At 44.2% G+C, this 19796-nt stretch overlaps 1 protein-coding gene across 1 annotated transcript in view; it reads left to right on the forward strand.

The window, feature by feature from the left end:
* Window positions 1-51: 51 nt before the first annotated feature.
* The window catches only part of LOC125231963 (disks large-associated protein 5), a 37249-nt gene continuing 17504 nt past the window's right edge, over window positions 52-19796 (forward strand). Inside the window, exons 1-8 of the mRNA XM_048137570.1 lie at window positions 52-149; window positions 256-353; window positions 627-1752; window positions 2020-2162; window positions 2759-2917; window positions 4318-4483; window positions 5543-5778; window positions 12135-12212. Of these exons, the coding sequence (XP_047993527.1) occupies window positions 146-149; window positions 256-353; window positions 627-1752; window positions 2020-2162; window positions 2759-2917; window positions 4318-4483; window positions 5543-5778; window positions 12135-12212 (2010 nt within the window). The 5' untranslated portion in view covers window positions 52-145. The remainder of the gene's footprint in view (window positions 150-255; window positions 354-626; window positions 1753-2019; window positions 2163-2758; window positions 2918-4317; window positions 4484-5542; window positions 5779-12134; window positions 12213-19796) is intronic.

The raw sequence follows: 19796 nt of genomic DNA on the forward strand, positions 1-19796 counted from the left end.
CGAGAACAAGCTTGAAATTGTCTATGCTTTTATTTTTTTCTAGTGTTTGACGGTGAATGCAGTTATTTCAAAAAATTGATTGATGAGGTCGAGGTTGTTTGTTAGTCTGTTTCTAATTTTGTTTTAGTTTTTTTTCAGGTCAGGAATGGGTAAGTTTTATTAAATTCTATCATGTTTTACTTCTACACATTTGCGAGAACCAGGGTTTGTGATAAGTTCAAGTGGGTCATTTAAATGTTTGTTATTTGATTTTAGATACAAGCTTCGATTTAGTGGCTCTACTGAAGCAGCAACCTACTACGAAGCAGAGTCACAAAATAAGGCCTACACAGTTTGTGAGCGTAGCCGGAGGGGTACTGTCTAACATTTAATTAGTGATTGTTTTGTTGTCCCCCGTATTATTAAAAAAACATTAAACATGCATGCGGTAGGTGAACATGGTCTCCTTACTCGTCTGAACTTTGTGTATTCCGAACATTAATTCCAGTTAACCAATTTTACAAACGAACTTAACAACTTACATACTTCTATATTTTCATCTGATACACAAAGTTCAGACTCAAATTATGTATGCCTCAGTAAGACTTGTTTACTATCTGTCTTGATAGTTTAAAACTGATTTGCAGGTCCAAAAGAGATTGGAGACTAATATCAAGAATAGAAAGAGCAGTCGCTTATCTGTCTTTGACAGAATAAGAAATATTACAAAATGCGACAGTCCCAAGGCACCAAATCTTTCAGATGCCCAGCAGAAAGCACTGCACAGAAAACAGCAGTTGGAGAAATGGAAGGAAGAAAAGGACAAGAAGAAAAAGGAGGCAGCAGCACAGAAAAAGAAGCCATTTGTTGCAGGAATGTCTCAAAGAAAAACATTTGGGCCTCCACCACCTCCTAAGCCAATGCCGAGCACTTCCGGACGAGTCACAAGGTCCCAGGCTCGGCAAAATGATGAATCAAAATCTTCAAATGTTCAGACAAAATCCTTTGCACCAAGTAATGCCGCTTTCAAACCTTCTATCTTCTTAAACACTGAAGTTCCCACCCTGGCTCCTATAAACAAAAAAAAAGCCAGCAAACCAAAAACTAACATAACATTTGAGCCTGTGTTACCCAAAACTTTGCAGAAAGAGACTAAGACCATCCGATCTACAAGAGCAAAACCAGTAGCAAACAAACCAGTAGTAGATAACAAGAAAAAGCCAAATGAGAAAACCAAAGCTAAGATCCCAGTAAAACCACCACCGCTAAAACAGCAGATGTTCCAAAGTAGTTCATCTAGCAGTGATTTGGAACAGCCCAGTAAACTAAGGAGCAAGCCGAGCTTAAGAAAGTCAATCGCTAAACCACAGGAAAAACCTGCACCAAAGGCACAAACCTCTACCTCCCAGGATTCAGCATGTGTTTTACAAGAGACTGGATCAGTGTCATCTCAAGAGTCACAAATATCATCTCAAGACTCACAAGTGTCATCTCAAGACTCACAAGATGCGTCTATGTCTCAAGACTCACGAGATGCCTCAATGTCCCATGACACAGCTTCAATGTCATCACAAGATGAACTAAGTACGCCCAGAATCAAGGTCCCTAAGAGTGAGTCTAGTTCGGAAGAGAAGCTTCGGTCTCCAAAGGCTATTCACTGTTCGCTGACTCCGGAACAGATTGCGGAGGAGGCAAAGAATATCAGTCCGTGTGTGACAATGTCACGAGGAAAGGATAATGCCAGGAAGGAGATGAAGAAAAAACTGGAAGAAGGTATATTATATAATTACACTTTTTATATTATAAGTAGTTTGTCCCATTTCTGCGTGAAGATCAATACTCTGACTCAGGCACTCTGCATTCTGCATCCATACAAATTAATCTTTTGCCTCATAAAATAACTTCTATGTGAATTTTCTTGCTGCAGTGTTTCAACTTGTTAAAATAAACTGTTTTCATCATTTTAATTGTTATATTATATCTGAAATATTATGTAGCCTCAGTTGATGATTTATTAAAACTCATTTTGATTTCTCCTAGGTTTATTGGATGAGGATAACAGCAACATGGAAAGCGTGAACCACTTCCGTCGGCAGCTGAACTCTGAGATTGCTCGCATCACGGCCATGTGTGAGACCTGGGACCAGATCTTTGCTCAGACTGTATTGCCAGAGCCGATTCAGGTTTGTATGCTCTAGTTATTATTTTAGAGTCTGTACGGAAGGAGGAAATGAATAATTTCACGCTACTTAACATTTCGCGCAGCCATTAAGGTTTATTTTTAATATTTTATCTGTATAAATTACTCTCATTCCTCTTAATATGCACATGTCTAAAAATAATGCAAAAATCATTAGATTATTGTGGTTTGAGTTACAAAAGTTTAGAGAAATTTGCTAAGAAACTAATCCAAATTTCTAAGAAAATCCTTTACGGGTCGGCTCACACTGGAATGGCAGCGGCCGGTCTACCGCTGCCGAGGTAATTTTAAACTTTATCTACATATGTAAAAAGTAGATAAAGTTTAAAATTATTTCGCACTAAAAGTGCTCGCAGCGTCGCTGCCGGCCGCTGCCATGCCGGTGTGAACCGACCCTATTTCTCACAATTTTTTTCCAATAGTTTTCCATGTCTTTTCCTAACTTGAATTTTTACAGCCAGGCCATATTTTGCCCAAATGTCTGCCGTTCATGCGCGCTGCGCCTGGCACAATAGACATAATTGTATAGACGTTTTGCGCGGTCAAACGTGTTCTAACTCTAAATATATAATATTCTAGGAGTTAGTGCTGACAGCAGTGGGGCAAGCTCGTCTGTTGATGTCGCAAAAGCTGCAGCAGTTCGCCGGGCTCGTGGAGCACTGCGCGCGCCCCACGCCCGGCACCACGCTCGTCACTCCTGCAGATCTGCACGGCTTCTGGGACATGGTGTTCATGCAGGTGCGTGCAGGAGTTAGTTAAAGCTGCAGCAGTTCACCGACCTAAAGCCTCCGTCTATGGGATGAAGCCATAATTGAGCGTGCCGTACCCTTAAGAGGGCTTTCGTGTTAAAAATAGTGAAATCGCAGCCGAGCGCTCGATCATACCGTGTGTGGTATCAAATTAAAGGGCTTTGCGAGTAGTTTATAAATATATATCACATTATAGGACTTTTTCTACTTGGTCTAACAAAATATGAGAAAATGTCCAAAAGTGGTAATAATTGTACCGGTGAAGGCTCGTTTTCAAAAAATTGGCAAAAATCAATAATAGCAATTTATAATCACTAAGGCATAACAGCAATTTAAGTAAACGTTGCAGATTAATTTAGTATAAAACTTACTTCGATGTGATGTAGATTTTCAAAGAAATTGTCACTTAATTTTAGGTAATTTCTGAAAAAATTGAATTCGCCTTAGGCTAGTTTACTCTTTTTCAAAAACTTAAAATAAAAATCTAGTCTGAAATGATTGTGGTACAGGATATACAAATTATAAATTTACCCGTTTTAATATTCAAAATTGTCCAAATTTTATAAATAAGATCGACTGATTCAGCTCTATACGTGCGTTTTTCTAAACGTCCATTAGAGAAAAATTCATTTTTAATTTAGTGAGTTAGTTTTCAAAAATCCAGTCTTATAAAAATCAAGATAATAAGATGCTCTAACTGGAACTTGAATTAAATAAATCTATTGGATAACGGAAAGTGTAGTATTTCACCGACTAAAACTATCAATTTTACATTCTTTTGACGTTTTTTTTGAAAGCAGCCTAAGAATTAATTCCGTCTGAGGTAGAAGAGTCCTTTCAAAGCTTTGAAAGTATTAAGCCACGGACTTATCGTTTCCGACGCGCGATGCGGGAGGCAGAATTTGAAGACCGTTTTCCTGTTCGTATACCTTCAAACTAAAGAAACTTGACCGTGCACATAGAATCCTACTGGTAGTACGGATGGGCAGCGACGATTTCTTACCACCGTGTGACAGATCCCCGTCACAGATTTCTATCATCATCATCCTCCTTGCGTTATCCGGGCATATGCCACGGCTCATGGGAGCCGGACCCCAGGCTCCCATGAGACGCTTTGACAACTAATCCCAAGATTTGGCGTAGGCACTAGTTTTTACGAAAGCGACTGCCATCTGACCTTCCAACCCGAAGGGTAAACTAGACCTTATTGGAATTAGTCCGGTTTTCACGATGCTTCACGGATAAGCGACTGGCAAATATCAAATGACATTTCGCACATAAGTTCCGAAAAACTCATTGGTGCGAGCCGGGGTTAGAACCCGTCACAGACTCCTATATAAATACATATAAAAAAAAAATGGACAAATTCATTCTTATCCTTGATTACAGGTGGAAAATGTAGATATGCGCTTCAAGAACCTTGAAGAGTTGCGCCTGCGAGATTGGATTGAGGAGCAGAAGCCGGTTGCCAAGAAAGTGGTTGCCAAGCCTGTGGCCAAGAAAGTAGCAGCCAAGCCCGCTGGTGGACCCAGTCGGCTCAGGGAGTTGATTGCTGGTGAGTCCTGGGTGCGTAGCCGAATGGCACAAACGCTCACGAAACGAAACGCTAGTAGATATCTAACTCTATCGCTCTTGCGTATTGGCGCGACAGAGCCAGACTACCTTTCGCGGCGTTTCGTTTTCGTTTCGCATCGGAGAAATGCCAGTATTTTATAAATATTTTACTATTTCTACTACTTATTGAGCGTTTTGGGTGGGTTAGGTAGGCAGGAAGCTGTAGCAGTAAGCTTTTGAGATCGCTCTATGTGGCAGTCAAGGGGGGAGGCCTATGTCTAGCAATTGACATTCAAGGGGGCGTCCAATTCGATAATATCTAGACAGACGCTTTTTGTATCACTCCCTTATGTTAGTGCGACAGCACAGTATAATAAAGAGTACTATCGTACAGTATGGCCACTCCCGCTCCCCGCTGAAAGTGCCACCCACCCCCTCTCGGTTACCTCACAGTTACCGCCTGTGAAAAACGCGACCAGTCGACCTGTCATATCTCACTCATACAAGCATATTACGCGTTCACGTACACGAGCTTAGACTGTGTGCTAGGAACGCGCCTCTTTCATATATTTGATCGCCAGTGTCCGAGATGTGGCGACAGTGACAATTGCGTTTTGTATCATAACTCATAAGGTTCGTAACAATAACAATCGCTTTTCAATATTGGATCTGTCTGAAATTTGCTGCTGTTCCTTAGGAGGTAATCTCTACCAAAGACCTATATATATAACTTCGTAAAGACCGATAAAGTCTTAAGAAAAAAACGTACCCCAAAACCATACAGAAAAAAGTACGGTGAGCTAGATGGCGATACACCTTTGAGGTACGCTCGGCTAGATGGCGCTGATATTAATATTTGACATTTTAACATATATCAAGCATATGGGCCCAATTGTCAAAACTGAGGTTCAAAAGTTTTAAGCTTGTGTCGAGAGATGGCAGTCTATGCACTGTGATTACACATTTTACTTTGACAGTCATTCTCTATAATACCTCGATCCTCTTTGTCTATACTTACGTAATAAGGCACAAACAATGTTTTTATTTATTTCTTTTTCAGCTGCAAGAAAAGCAAACAAAGTACAAGAAGCTCAATCCGAAAACTCAGAATCAGAAAAGTCTGAGGCCACAGGATCACCTCAAGCTGCCGCCTCTCCTGAGACCAAGACGTTTGAGGCCGGTTTCTTCAGGATCAGCTCTCCGATGAAGAGGTCGCCGGCCCCGGGCACGCCTAGCAACAAAGTTAATCTGCTGAAGACTGTGCTCTCTAGTGAGGCGAAGAAATCTGTGTCTAAGGTTGGTTTAGAATTAGATTTCTTAGAATATTTTTGCGTAGTAGCAAGGGATCTGGTACAATGAATGAGCATGACGGCCTAGCCACGACAATGGTCTAAGGCGGCGAGCGGGGCGGCTGGGCTGCGCGGAAAACGCGCGCGGGCGCTAGCCATGCCACGTACTTTTAGAAGCGGCGGCAGGGCCTAGGAGCGGCCAGGACGCTTTCATATTTAAAAACATGTTTTTTACTGTCTAATATGACTCTAAAGTGCATAGATTACGTCTTGTACAAGAAAATATGTGTGGTAACTAAATACAGGACATTTATTTTATGGCTAGTTAAATGATACTTAATATAAATAACCGATCGGAAAAAAATTAAGAGTAAATACGAATAAATACTATACAAAAATATGTTTGAAAACATTATTACATACTACACAGTACACACGCGAAAGTACATTTCAATTTTTAGTAAATAATTTTTAGTAAAAACAAAAAATAATGGCTTCGGGTTCGATAGATGGCGCCATCGTTCGTTGTAAGTCGCTCCGGCGTCTCATAATGCAACACAAGGCCCCCGCGCCCCGACTCGCCACCAAAACAAAATATTGAGTTATTCGTGTTTTTATTTAAAAAGTGGCTTATAACGTTTCGGAATTATGAAATTTTTCAATTTCATCCGTCAATTCTTTCTTCCCTTTTAATTTGCGCTCGTTCGTCTTGAATAATGAGATATATTATGCCTCGCTAGCGATCATTATTCGTCTTTCGGGGTTCTCACTATAGAAATGAACGAGCGGTGCTTTATGATTCTACCCACTTTTTTGTAAGAAAGTTCCATGCTGCAAAAATCGTTACCGTTAATCAGTTTTCTTTTTAAACTATTCGCATTTCCGAGACTAAAGTAGGAAGTGTTATCCGCGTATTAAAAGTTTCGCGCGAGAATATAAGCGGTAACGTAGGTAAGTTGCTCCGCCGGGGACCACGTGCTCCGGGGACCACGTGCTTCGCGACCGCGTGCTGCGTGACCTGCGGGCTGCGGCGGCGGCGGCGGCGGGCGCGGTGGAGGAATACCGCGCTTCAAGGAGGTTTGAATTTCTCCGACGAATGGGTGAGCAGATTCATATTATTTTAGAAAGAATATGTTCGGTTTCCGATTCGGTGCGGAGGCCCCAAGCCACGTGTCGGCGCCGAAACTTACTGTAGCGCTGCGATAGCGCCGCTGACCGCGGCAGTGTTGTCCGCCGCGTCGGCGCCGCCGAGGTTGCGTAGAAGTTGCCTCCTCGTTAACGATGGCCATCTCTGCGGTGCCGCCGAACAACGTTGTGGCCGCCGCATAGGCGTCGCGTGCGACGCTGTAAGTATGTCTGCTGCTGCCCCGACGCGAGCGCCGTGCCGTTAGTGATCAGTCGTCAATACGCAGGCTACCAGCGCGGCCACCTTCTGCCCCCGCCACAACGCCGCGAGCCTGCTGAAGCTGTCCACCAGTATCGCTGGCCGCCACGCTTATGCTGGCGCCTCGATGGTGATGCAGAGCGTTCGTCTGCCGTGACAACGCCGCGATCCTGCTGAAGCTGTCCACCAGTATCGCTGGCCGCCACGCTTATGCTGGCGCCTCGATGGTGATGCAGAGCGTTCGTCTGCCGTGACAACGCCGCGATCCTGCTGAAGCTGTCCACCAGTATCGCTGGCCGCCACGCTTATGCTGGCGCCTCGATGGTGATGCAGAGCGTTCGTCTGCCTTGACAACGCCGCGATCCTGCTGAAGCTGTCCACCAATATCGCTGGCCGCCACGCTTATGCTGGCGCCTCGATGGTGATGCAGAGCGTTCGTCTGCCGTGACAACGCCGCGATCCTGCTGAAGCTGTCCACCAGTATCGCTGGCCGCCACGCTTATGCTGGCGCCTCGATGGTGATGCAGAGCGTGCGTCTGCCTTGACAACGCCGCGAGCCTGCTGAAGCTGTCCACCAATATCGCTGGCCGCCACGCTTATGCTGGCGCCTCGATGGTGATGCAGAGCGTTCGTCTGCCGTGACAACGCCGCGATCCTGCTGACTGTCCACCTGCTGTAGCTGTCCACCAGTATCGCTGGCCGCCACGCTTATGCTGGCGCCTCGATGGTGATGCAGCGAGCTCATCTGCCGTGACAACGCCGCGATCCTGCTGAAGCTGTCCACCAGTATCGCTGGCCGCCACGCTTATGCTGGCGCCTCGATGGTGATGTAGAGCGTTCATATGCCGTGACAACGACGCGAGACGCGACCCTGCCGAAGCTGTCCACCAGTATTGCTGGCCGCCACGCTTATGCTGGCGCCTCAGTGGTGACGCGGAGCGTAATACTGTTAACCGCTGCACAGGCGTCGCAATCCTTCTGCTGCGTCTGCCGTGACAACGCCGCAAGCTACTTGAAGTTTTCCACCGGTGTCGTCGGCCGACACGCTCATGCTGGCGCCTTGATGTCGCCTCGATCGCACGAGGTAAGATTGCAGACGCGGCGACCTTCATCGCGCCACCGAGCGCAATACTGCGGCTGCCGCGAAGGCGTCGCTAATTTTCCTGCCGCGTTTGCCGTGACGACGCCGCGAACTCTGTTGATGCTGTTCACCGATGTAGCTGACTGCCACGCTGGCGCCGGTGCCTCCCGCGCTGACGGCGGCGACCTCGAGAGGGCCACCGACCACGATACTGCGCGACGCGACAGGGCATCGAGACGCCTTTCGAGCTGACGACGGCCGTCTCAATCTCACCGCCGAACATAACAGCGTCTGCTGCAGTGACAAGCTGGTAAGATTGCTGATGTGGGCCCTTGGTGCTGCTAGCCGCCACGCTGATAACGCCCGTCGCGCCTAAGATGTCACGCTCACCGCGAACACTGTCTTCCCCTACAATGGTGCCACGACCACGACTATCCAGGCTCCGTCTGCTACGGTATCGTTGCAGACTCTGTTGCTGACCAGGCTGATACTACCCTCCAATGTGACGCCGGGCGCCGCTATCAGCTGACATCCCGTACACTATGGTATCCACTCTTCTCTTTCCAGTTCCCGTGAAGTACGACTGTATTTACACTCTATTTTGACCAAGGACTCCTCCGTCGCCGAAGTGAGAACAGATAAATTCTTAAGATGCTACGTCCTAACGTGGTTTGGAGACCCATAGTTGAACGAGGTAAGACGTCAATAACCGGACGAGGAGCCGCACTGCTGCGAGGGTGTCCTGACGATGTTCGCGAGCTATCTAATCGGAGAGGCGCCTCGCGAGAAGACCCTGTGATTCCTGTACATCGCTCATTGTGTAGGTCAAAGACATCGTAAAGGTTTGCGGAATTAAAAAAAAAAAAATCCCTTTCAGAATGTCCAGATCTGAATTCGAGCCAGCGTCCTGCATCCTGAGCGTGCGTCTGTTTACCGGGCGGACACCCAAACCGATCGGCAATCTGGCCGCGGGGGTTCCAAGTACACGACGATTTCCCGGAGGCTTGTGGCGCCCCCTGTCCATTCGAGAGATTAACTTATTCGCCGAGCCTCTAATAAACAAATTGGGAAAAATAAACCTGCTTCGCCTTAGTGAACTTCAGATTCCAGCTCAAAGCGAAAGGGGCCAGGAACTCAGGAGTACTTCAGTAGTTATCATCTGGCTCGACTATACTCAATTAATATAGTGCTTGATTCGATCGTAGAACCTGATTTCATAAATTTCACAACTTTCGTGGTCTACAGAGGAAGGTTGCACCGCTGCAGTTTCCAGCATTACCTCGTACAGCTGCCGATAGCTGTAGGCCAATCGCCCCTGTTTTGCTTGCATCTGCAGCCCGATAAGACCTTCAATAATCGGAACATTGTACGAAGTAAAGCTCTTCCGATGGAGAATAATCTTCAACAGGCGGTGGCGCTGGCGACTGAAGTGACATGCAGCCGGCTTAAGGTTCGCATAGCACTATATGCTATGCACAGTTCAGTTGTATGTTATGTTATGCTGTACGATGGCAGGACTACATCTCTTCTGTTACGAGTAACTACGACAGTAACTGCTGACTCCAACAGACTGTCGTACGAGGTCAGTATGCACCCCCTGGGAGCCAAGTAAGTGACCTTCGGTGACCTCGCCTTCTTCTGCTTCGCCCGTCATCGTACCTCTTCGTCTGCGAGAGCCCTGCATTACGCCGTACAACGGTACGTATTAAGCCTCCGCCACACATAAAGCGCATTCCGCTTCGCTATCAGCGCGCTGAATGCGCGTGCATTCCGCTCGCGTCCCGCGCGCGTTGCGCTCGCTATCAGCGCTCGTTCGTTCCCGCTAGCGCCCACTGGGCGCAACGCCAGCGTTAGTGCGGTGCACCGCCATTATTGCGCTCCGCCTACGCTCTTAAAGCGCGCATGTGTGGCGGTGTTAAATTCACCCCTTGACCTGCTACCACGACGTGTTCAGCAATCACCAGCGATGCGACACTGACGTCTCCACCTCTCAGTCTACTCTGTCGACCTTCATTGCACGAAGTAGAAATCCGTCGCATCGGGTTTTGGATTAGGTAATGGATTACCCTAAGAGTCAATGACTGACTTAAAGAAATCGACTGATACCTCCGTCCAGTGTAGTAGCAATCGACAGCGCTCGTACTTTTCATCTTCTAGGCTAGTCTTACCGAGCGATCGGTATCCTCAAATGCCCTCACTAAAAAGAGTTCAGAGTTCAGGAGTCTCGCTTGCAACCGCGCTCGCTTGACGCGAAATAGTCTGATCGAAAATACCAGTATTGTAACAAATAGCCCTTGGGCACGTGAGTGATGACCTTTTTCTGTGTTTGATATGGACGTAAGACGTTGGACTTTAAATAGTCATATCAAAGCTAATATTGATTTAGATAATTTTTACGAAGGGTTGACAAAAGCAGTATCAATTACGTTACCCTGCTACAGTACAGATAGTTACACTACTTTTACAGTTAATTTTACACACTTTGTGTCTGAAATTGGGTTTATAACCTGATAAAATAACGTGTCTGTTAATAATAATAGTGTATCTAAGGTTTTTGTATCTTGTTCAAGTCAGCCTCGCCTACATCTTTTTTTTTTGGTTTTGATCTGCGATGTATAATAATGTCATTTCTCTAACTATTCGCTGACTAAAGCTAAACGTCATCACGAAAATCTCTTTATGCGTTTCTGGCACCGAGATATTCGCGGATCGAAGGCTATTTCGACTGATACATCTGTCAAATCGGTTCAACTGATTCACTTATTCTTCTATGATATGCCAATAGGGCTACCAAAGGCTTGCGCGCCAGCTGACTCGCCACCAGGAGATAATAAACAGGTCTCTTTAAAGACCTCGGATATACAAACGGCACAAATAATATAAAAATTTTACCTTCCAATAAAATTTGTATTATTTTGCCTGGTATATCCGAGGTCTGAGTGATGCCTTCCTGGTAGGCTTAATATACCGTCGGCACTTCTCCTCAACAATGAGGGTGACTGGTGGCGAGTCGGGGCGCGGGGGGCCTTGTGTTGCAGGTGGGGAAAAACGGGACTACCAACATCGCGGCGGTGAGACGCCGGAGCGACTTACAACGAACGATGGCGCCATCTATCGGTCCGATGCGACGTCTACGACGTACTCTCTCTATAAAGACCTCGGATATACCAGGCAAAATAATACAAATTTTATTGGAAGGTAAAATTTTTATATTTTGTTTCGCGCGGAATCGCTAGCCCCACCTAGCCGCCTAGGCCGGTCGCGCCGCTGTAATGTCGTGGCGGTGCGGGCGCGGCGCGCTACAGTTGTTCGAGTCGCGCGCCGCTCCCGCGGGTAGGCCCGTAAAAACCCGCGCGCGATTTCGAACAGCGGCAAGGTCATGGCATGCCTCGCGCGCGCTGCGTTTTTGTTTTTGTGACTTACCGCTTGCCGCTGCCGCAAGACGCCTTAGACCATTGTCGTGGCTAGGCCGTGAGAATTAATGAGAGTAAGAAATTGCTTATTGTCTGTTAATGTTTAGGTACATTTCTTAGTTACCGCAGGGTTATGTCAGCTGACGTGTGTCTAGGAAAGATCTGTGTAGGTACTCTGAAGGTGTCGTGTCACTGGTATGAGTTAAAGATGTTAGAAAGTGTATTCATTTGTTGCAGTTTTCATGTTTACTTTCTGAGAGGACGCGAGTCTTTATTAATAAAATATTCTATTTCGCCAATTATTGTTTCTTATCGGGTACAGTTTGCAACAAAGGTATAAATAATTAAATACAGATAACAGACAAAATGCAACCTCTACGGGCAATAAAGTCCTATATGTAGGTATATTTTTATTGTTGACTGTACTACCCTCACATCTTTAAAAAAAATACTTCCTGTATAACATTTTGTCATATATGTTTCAGAACTCCACGTCGTTCGCCATGCTGCGAGCTTCGCTGATGAGCAAGAATGTGCACATCGACGGCGTCTCTCCCCTCATGGTAAGGGATTTTGAACATTCTCAAGAGTACAACTAGGGAACAAATCAAATTATTTTGTTGAATATTTTTGATTTGTTCTTTTTTTCAAGTAGTCACACTACTATATATAAACTGAAATAAATATACACGAAAGAAAAAACGGCAAGGCCCACTGGTGGCAGAGCCGGGAAACGAACCCGGGTCTTCAGCTTACGCAGCTTACGTCTTTACCACTAGACCACACGCCCGCGGCGCGCGTGTGGCGGGCGTGTGGTCTAGTCGTAAGCTGAAGACCCGGGTTCGTTTTCCGGCTCGGCCACCAGTGGGCCTTGCCGTTTTTTCTTTCGTGTATGATATCTATTTCAATTTATAATTCTCAAGAGTAGTTAAAATCTTCATATTTAACCCACCAACCGAAAATCAGCTAACCATAACCTCAGATAACCTAACATCTTTGCAATAACTGCTTGTTGTTCTGAAAAGGGGGAAATGACAAAGGGCTGATAATTTTGTCTGCAATATAGTTTTTGGTTCCCATTGTCCCCAATGACCTAGTCGGGGGTCAATAATACACACAGTACTTGTCTGTTCTACCAGACTCAGCTTGTCCGTTTTGGTAAGCCATGTACTTCAGTTACTGTTCTATACAGATACGTCAATGTCACTTAGCTGTCATAGCTGTCAATGTCACTTATGTCACTGTCAAAATACTATTCAGAATTCGTCAACCTTTTAAATAAATACATTCTTTATAGCATATAAGAAACCCAAAATACAAACTTATACGTACGATCAAATTCGCGACTGGTGATGCTGGTGATGGTGGTGATGCGTGGTTGATGTTTTTTTCCCGTGTTGTGTGTGTGTTTTTTTTGTTTGAAAACTTATCAGTATAATTAGTGGCAACGTCGGCCACAAATTATGAATCTTGGTCATTGGTATTTAGATTAGGGGTATTTGTGACAATGCCTAACTCCTTCATGCACGTTTCCAATAATTAACTTACTTACACCTAAGATAATGAATAAATAAATCACAAATTTATGTGTGGTGTTCCTATACGGATGATAAATCAAATGCGAACTCCACTTAAACAGAATATTTTAGATATATTAATTATATTGTTTTACAAGAAAATCGTCATAGCAACGGATAAACAAGACTCGATGGAATCAGGCGTTACTTTGCGGAAATCCATGTTAATCGTAAACTAGAACTTTCCTTTGCTAATCCGCGAATAGATAACGTGCAAGTCAATCAGTGCTAACCTGTTATAATTACTTGCGTATTTTTTACATGCAATTAATTTTCCCACCCTCCCACCGCAAAAATAAAAATAAATACGCAAATAAATATAACAACCCACCACCAAATATACAAAACTCGACACGTGTTTCGCCTCTCTACGAGGCATCCTCAGGAGCTGATGTTGACGGTCCGAAGTCCCGCAACTGACTGATCGTCCCCAGAATGGTCGGCCATATTTATACTTTGTCCACCCCCTACTAAGCAAGTTAGATGGAAAAATTCGTAATAACGGCGATGACGCAACATTCAACTGCTCATTAAGGATTAACCCCTATTGTTGTACCTAATTATCTCCAACTGTTCTAGAACCCCCAAACGCAGCCCTTTCTCACATACATGTAAAACATCAAAAGAATGATTCTCTGATACAGTATGGTCACTCTCTATCAAATGCTTTGCAAAATTGGATCTCTCTGGATGGTTGTGCCTGTATGATGCCATATGCTCCTTATACCTAGTAGTGAAATTGCGGCCCGTTTGGCCCACGTACACTTTGTTACAAACATCACAGCTCAACTTATAAACCCCAGATTTTTTCCCTTTCTCGATCCTATCTTTTCCGTTACAAAGCTTGGAGTGCAAAGTGTTATTTGTCCTAAAGGCCACAGGAATGCCGTTTGACTTCAAAATCTTATAAATGTCCTCTGACACTTTGCCAACATAAGTAATGCTCGCTTGACACCTCTTAACCGGTTCAGAAGGACGTGCCGCATACAACATATTGTTAACCATAACCATCCGCTTCTTTCTGATGATGCCATCAACGATTGATTTATCATAACCGTTCGAAACTGCCAAGTGGTAAATATTGTCCAATTCGGCTCGATAGTGTTCTTCAGAAAGAGGCACAGACAACATCCTATGCACATAACAGTGAAAAGCGGCCAACCTATGCTGCCAAGGGTGTGTAGAAGAAGCTGGTATAACTGTATCAGTATGTGTAGGCTTGCGGTAAATTTGAAATTGATGGCTATTATTAACTCTAGTAATGGTCAAATCTAGAAAATTCAATGACTTTTCTTGCTCTAGTTCCTTCTTAAACTTGATCTTTGGATGTTTACTATTAAGCCCAGTAACAAATTCATCCAGCAGGTCCATACTCCCCGTCCAACAAATAATCAAATCATCTACGTATCTGAAGTAATACAATATATTATCATTCCCTGCAATATGCTGGTGATGATGGTGGTGATGTATACTACTCAGCTAAACAAATTGCGTAGGTTAACGGAGTCGAGTTCGAGTTCGTTTTTGAGGGGGAGGGAAACGGAACCAACACCTCACCATGACTTCCATCCTCGTGTGAAAAATTTAACTGATGTGGAGTTTTCGGAGAATGAAGTAGAGCTTTTAGGAAAAGGGTTGAAATATAATTTCCAGCCAAAAATAACTCAGGGGACGTTAGAGAATTTGGCTGTGGATTCAGAGGTAGCGATAGTGCGGGGCCGTGGTGATTTAGATACCAAGACCATGGTGGCCAATGTTATTAAGAGTACTGTTCCGGCACAGGGTGGTGGATTTAGTTCTGATGGTTTGGCACTGAGAACTATTCAACAGAAAGTGCGAGAAAATGATTTGGTAGTTTCGAAAGCAGACAAAGGAAATTGCATTGTTATTATGGAGAAAGGAAGTTATAATCAGAAAGTTCTTGATCTGATTCAAGGTGATGGCTTTTCGAGTTTGCAGAGAGACCCAACTCCAGGATTCCAGAAAGATCTGAGACAGGCAATTAAAAACTCTATGTTTGTTTTTGAAACTGAACATCAGAAGAGCATGGTTGTGCCAATGAATCCACGAGCTCCTATTCTTTATGGGCTACCTAAGATTCATAAGGATAACATTCCAGTTCGTCCAGTGGTCTCATATTTGGGTGCACCAACTTATAATCTAGCTAAGAGGTTGAATCACATTATTAGAGAAAAGTCTCAGTTCCGGCCGAAGTTTTGTTTGAGGAATAGTTTGCAGTTAATAGAAAAGATCAAAGATATTATTATTCCAGATAATGCTGTCTTGCTTTCGTTGGATGTAGATAGTTTGTTTACGAATGTGCCGTATGGGGAGACTTTGGATATTCTAAGGGACCTTTTTGAAAAGCAACGTTTACATCCAGGGGAGGTAGATGAGTTGATAGATCTAACTGCTATATGTATGAAACATAATTATTTTAGATTCGGGGGACAGTATTATTTGCAAAGTGATGGTTTAGCCATGGGTTCTCCACTGAGTCCTTTAATGGCGGATATCTTTATGGACCACTTTGAGAACCAGCATATTGCAGGGAATGATAATATATTGTATTACTTCAGATACGTAGATGATTTGATTATTTGTTGGACGGGGAGTATGGACCTGCTGGATGAATTTGTTACTGGGCTTAATAGTAAACATCCAAAGATCAAGTTTAAGAAGGAACTAGAGCAAGAAAAGTCATTGAATTTTCTAGATTTGACCATTACTAGAGTTAATAATAGCCATCAATTTCAAATTTACCGCAAGCCTACACATACTGATACAGTTATACCAGCTTCTTCTACACACCCTTGGCAGCATAGGTTGGCCGCTTTTCACTGTTATGTGCATAGGATGTTGTCTGTGCCTCTTTCTGAAGAACACTATCGAGCCGAATTGGACAATATTTACCACTTGGCAGTTTCGAACGGTTATGATAAATCAATCGTTGATGGCATCATCAGAAAGAAGCGGATGGTTATGGTTAACAATATGTTGTATGCGGCACGTCCTTCTGAACCGGTTAAGAGGTGTCAAGCGAGCATTACTTATGTTGGCAAAGTGTCAGAGGACATTTATAAGATTTTGAAGTCAAACGGCATTCCTGTGGCCTTTAGGACAAATAACACTTTGCACTCCAAGCTTTGTAACGGAAAAGATAGGATCGAGAAAGGGAAAAAATCTGGGGTTTATAAGTTGAGCTGTGATGTTTGTAACAAAGTGTACGTGGGCCAAACGGGCCGCAATTTCACTACTAGGTATAAGGAGCATATGGCATCATACAGGCACAACCATCCAGAGAGATCCAATTTTGCAAAGCATTTGATAGAGAGTGACCATACTGTATCAGAGAATCATTCTTTTGATGTTTTACATGTATGTGAGAAAGGGCTGCGTTTGGGGGTTCTAGAACAGTTGGAGATAATTAGGTACAACAATAGGGGGTTAATCCTTAATGAGCAGTTGAATGTTGCGTCATCGCCGTTATTACGAATTTTTCCATCTAACTTGCTTGGTAGGGGGGTGGACAAAGTATAAATATGGCCGACCATTCTGGGGACGATCAGTCAGTTGCGGGACTTCGGACCGTCAACATCAGCTCCTGAGGATGCCTCGTAGAGAGGCGAAACACGTGTCGAGTTTTGTATATTTGGTGGTGGGTTGTTATATTTATTTGCGTATTTATTTTTATTTTTGCGGTGGGAGGGTGGGAAAATTAATTGCATGTAAAAAATACGCAAGTAATTATAACAGGTTAGCACTGATTGACTTGCACGTTATCTATTCGCGGATTAGCAAAGGAAAGTTCTAGTTTACGATTAAACAAGACTCGGGCGGAGAGACGGGAAGGTGTGGCTCGGTAGGCAGCTGGTAGCGGTCTGTTGCTCACGGAGGCTGCGTCTGGCGACCCAGCGGAGCAGGAGCGCGCGTGCGCGCGCAGATCCGACTAGTGATGTGCGCGTCGTAGTAGTGATGCGCCACATCACCCCCCTGGGAGAGTTAAGGTCCATCTGGGGAAAACAAATTAGGAAATCTGACAATGCGACCAGAACGTGTTTTCTTGACGTTGTCTTCCTGTTTAGCTTCTGAAGATGGGACATTAACTTGTAGGCGAGCGTCTCGCTCGGCTAATGTGTAAGCTGGCTTCACCCTGTCTATAGAGACTGTCAAAGGCCCTCTACTAGACTCAACCGTAATAGTTTTTTCGGTTCTTGACAGTACTTTGTGTGGTCCAGTATATGGTTTTTCCAAGGAACGGCGGAGGGCGTCCTTGCGGAGGAAAACATATGCTGCTGTTTTGAGGTCGTCATGAACGAAAACAGGCTTTGGTGTATGATGGGATGCTGGCTGCGGTTTAAGGTGAGCGATGTGCTCTCTAAGCCGTGACACGAAGTCAGATGGCTGCAACATGTCATGAGGGTGTGTGTTAGAAGTGAAAAACTCACCCGGGATCCGTAGAGGCTCACCATAAACCATTTCTGCAGCCGAGCACCGCAGGTCCTCCTTCCAGGCCGTCCGTAGCCCCAGCAGCACGACGGGGAGCACGTCGGTCCAGCTCTCCGCGTCGTGCGCCATGATGGCGGTCTTCAAGCTCCGATGGAGGCGCTCGACCATCCCGTTAGCCGCCGGATGATACGCCGTTGTGTGGCGCAGATGTACGCCACAGAGGCGCGTCAACGCCTGGAAAAAGTTCGGAGTTAAACTGGCGTCCTTGATCAGTTGTTACTACCTGAGGGCAACCAAATCTCGAAACCCATGTCTCACACAGTGCCCTTGCCACTGACTCGGCGGTGATGTTGTGAAGAGGCAGCACTTCGGGCCAGCGTGTGAACCTGTCCACTGCTGTGAAACAGTATCTGTAGTCGTTAGAAGGTGGAAGAGGTCCTATTAGGTCGATGTGCACGTGACTAAATCTCTCGCCAGGAAGTGCGAAGTGGCTGAGTGGCGAAGAAGTGTGACGCTGTACTTTCGACGTTTGGCACGCGACGCAGGCTTGGGTCCAGGCACGGCAATCCTTCCGTGCGTTGGGCCAGATATACCTTTCCGTGACCAGCTTGGTTGTAGGCCTTACACCTGGATGACTAAGTCATAGTCATAAGTCATAAGTCATTTATTTGCGAAAGATAGGGTATACATAGGTGTTTGTTTACAATAAAGTGAGCCAATCTACCTTGTCACACAGTGACATGCAAATCTCAGATTGTACCTAGGTCTAGTACTATGCATGCACTTAAATAATACCTATCTAAAGCTAGATTATATCTACATAGAAATATTAATATACAAAACAATACAAATTATCGAATATAAATTAATTAATTAATTGAGATGTCACAGATTTAGCGGTTTAGTAGTCTAAATATTCCTTTACAGAGTAGAAAGTCTGTTCATTTAGCCATTCAAATAATCTTCTTTTAAACAAATGTAAAGTAAGGCCTTTGATAGTGTCTGGGAGCTTATTATACAAAAGTATACTCATAGGATAGCAACTTTTCTTATATAAACTTGTGTGTGTTCTCGGACATATGAGTCTGTTAGGGTACCTCGTATTAAAGTTACAGAATTCATAATTTTTTGTATATAAAGTTTGGTTGCATTTTACAAATACACACATTTCAAATATATATAAACAAGGTACTGTAAGCAGATTTAGTTTTTTAAACAATGGTCTGCATGAAGTTAATACGGACACACCACAAATCGCACGTATACATTGTTTTTGAGCTATAAACAATCCAAGGATATTTGAGCCGTTCCCCCATACCGTTATACCATACCTCAGACTAGATGCCACGTAGCCATGATACGCTTGGACGGCTGTTTTTTGGCTTGAAATCTTAGTTAAGCGCCAAAGGGCATACGCAAAACTATTTAATTTCTTACACACACCTTCAATATGATGGTTCCAGTGACACATATCATCAACCACTATTCCAAGAAATTTGACATGATCTGACTCAGTAATTTGTTGATCATCATATGTAACAGTCATTGGTTGTTTTTCTCCATACCCATTCCAAAATTGAGTATATGTGGTTTTGCTAAAATTTACTTGCAAACTGTTTATATTTAGCCAGTCTATTATATTAGAAAGTGCTGTATTAACATCGTTTGTGTGATTGCTTTTGTGTTCACTGGATATGACAACAGACACATCATCAGCAAAAAGAATGCAATGATGATTCGTGCTTAATGGTAGGTCATTGATATATACCAGGAAGAGTAACGGCCCTAAAATACTCCCCTGAGGGACACCAACTGTATGAGTCTTGAAGTCAGATCTATGGCTTACATATTCATTATCTTCATTTATGTTCGAGATCTCCACATATTGTTGTCTGTTTGTGAGATAGCTTTGTAACCAATCCAGTACTTTACCACGTAATCCGTAGGTTTCACATTTGACCAAAAGCAGTTCATGTTGTACTAAATCGAACGCCTTGCTCATGTCGAAAAATATAGCAGTCGTTGAGGCTCGCTTATCTAAAGCCTTTGTAATTTCCATTACCATTTGAAAGGCAGCAAGGCTGGTAGATTTCCCTTTTTGGAACCCATTTTGCTGCTTGG

The sequence above is a fragment of the Leguminivora glycinivorella genome, chromosome 12 (genome assembly GCF_023078275.1).
Source record: "Leguminivora glycinivorella isolate SPB_JAAS2020 chromosome 12, LegGlyc_1.1, whole genome shotgun sequence".
NCBI lineage: Eukaryota > Metazoa > Arthropoda > Insecta > Lepidoptera > Tortricidae > Leguminivora > Leguminivora glycinivorella.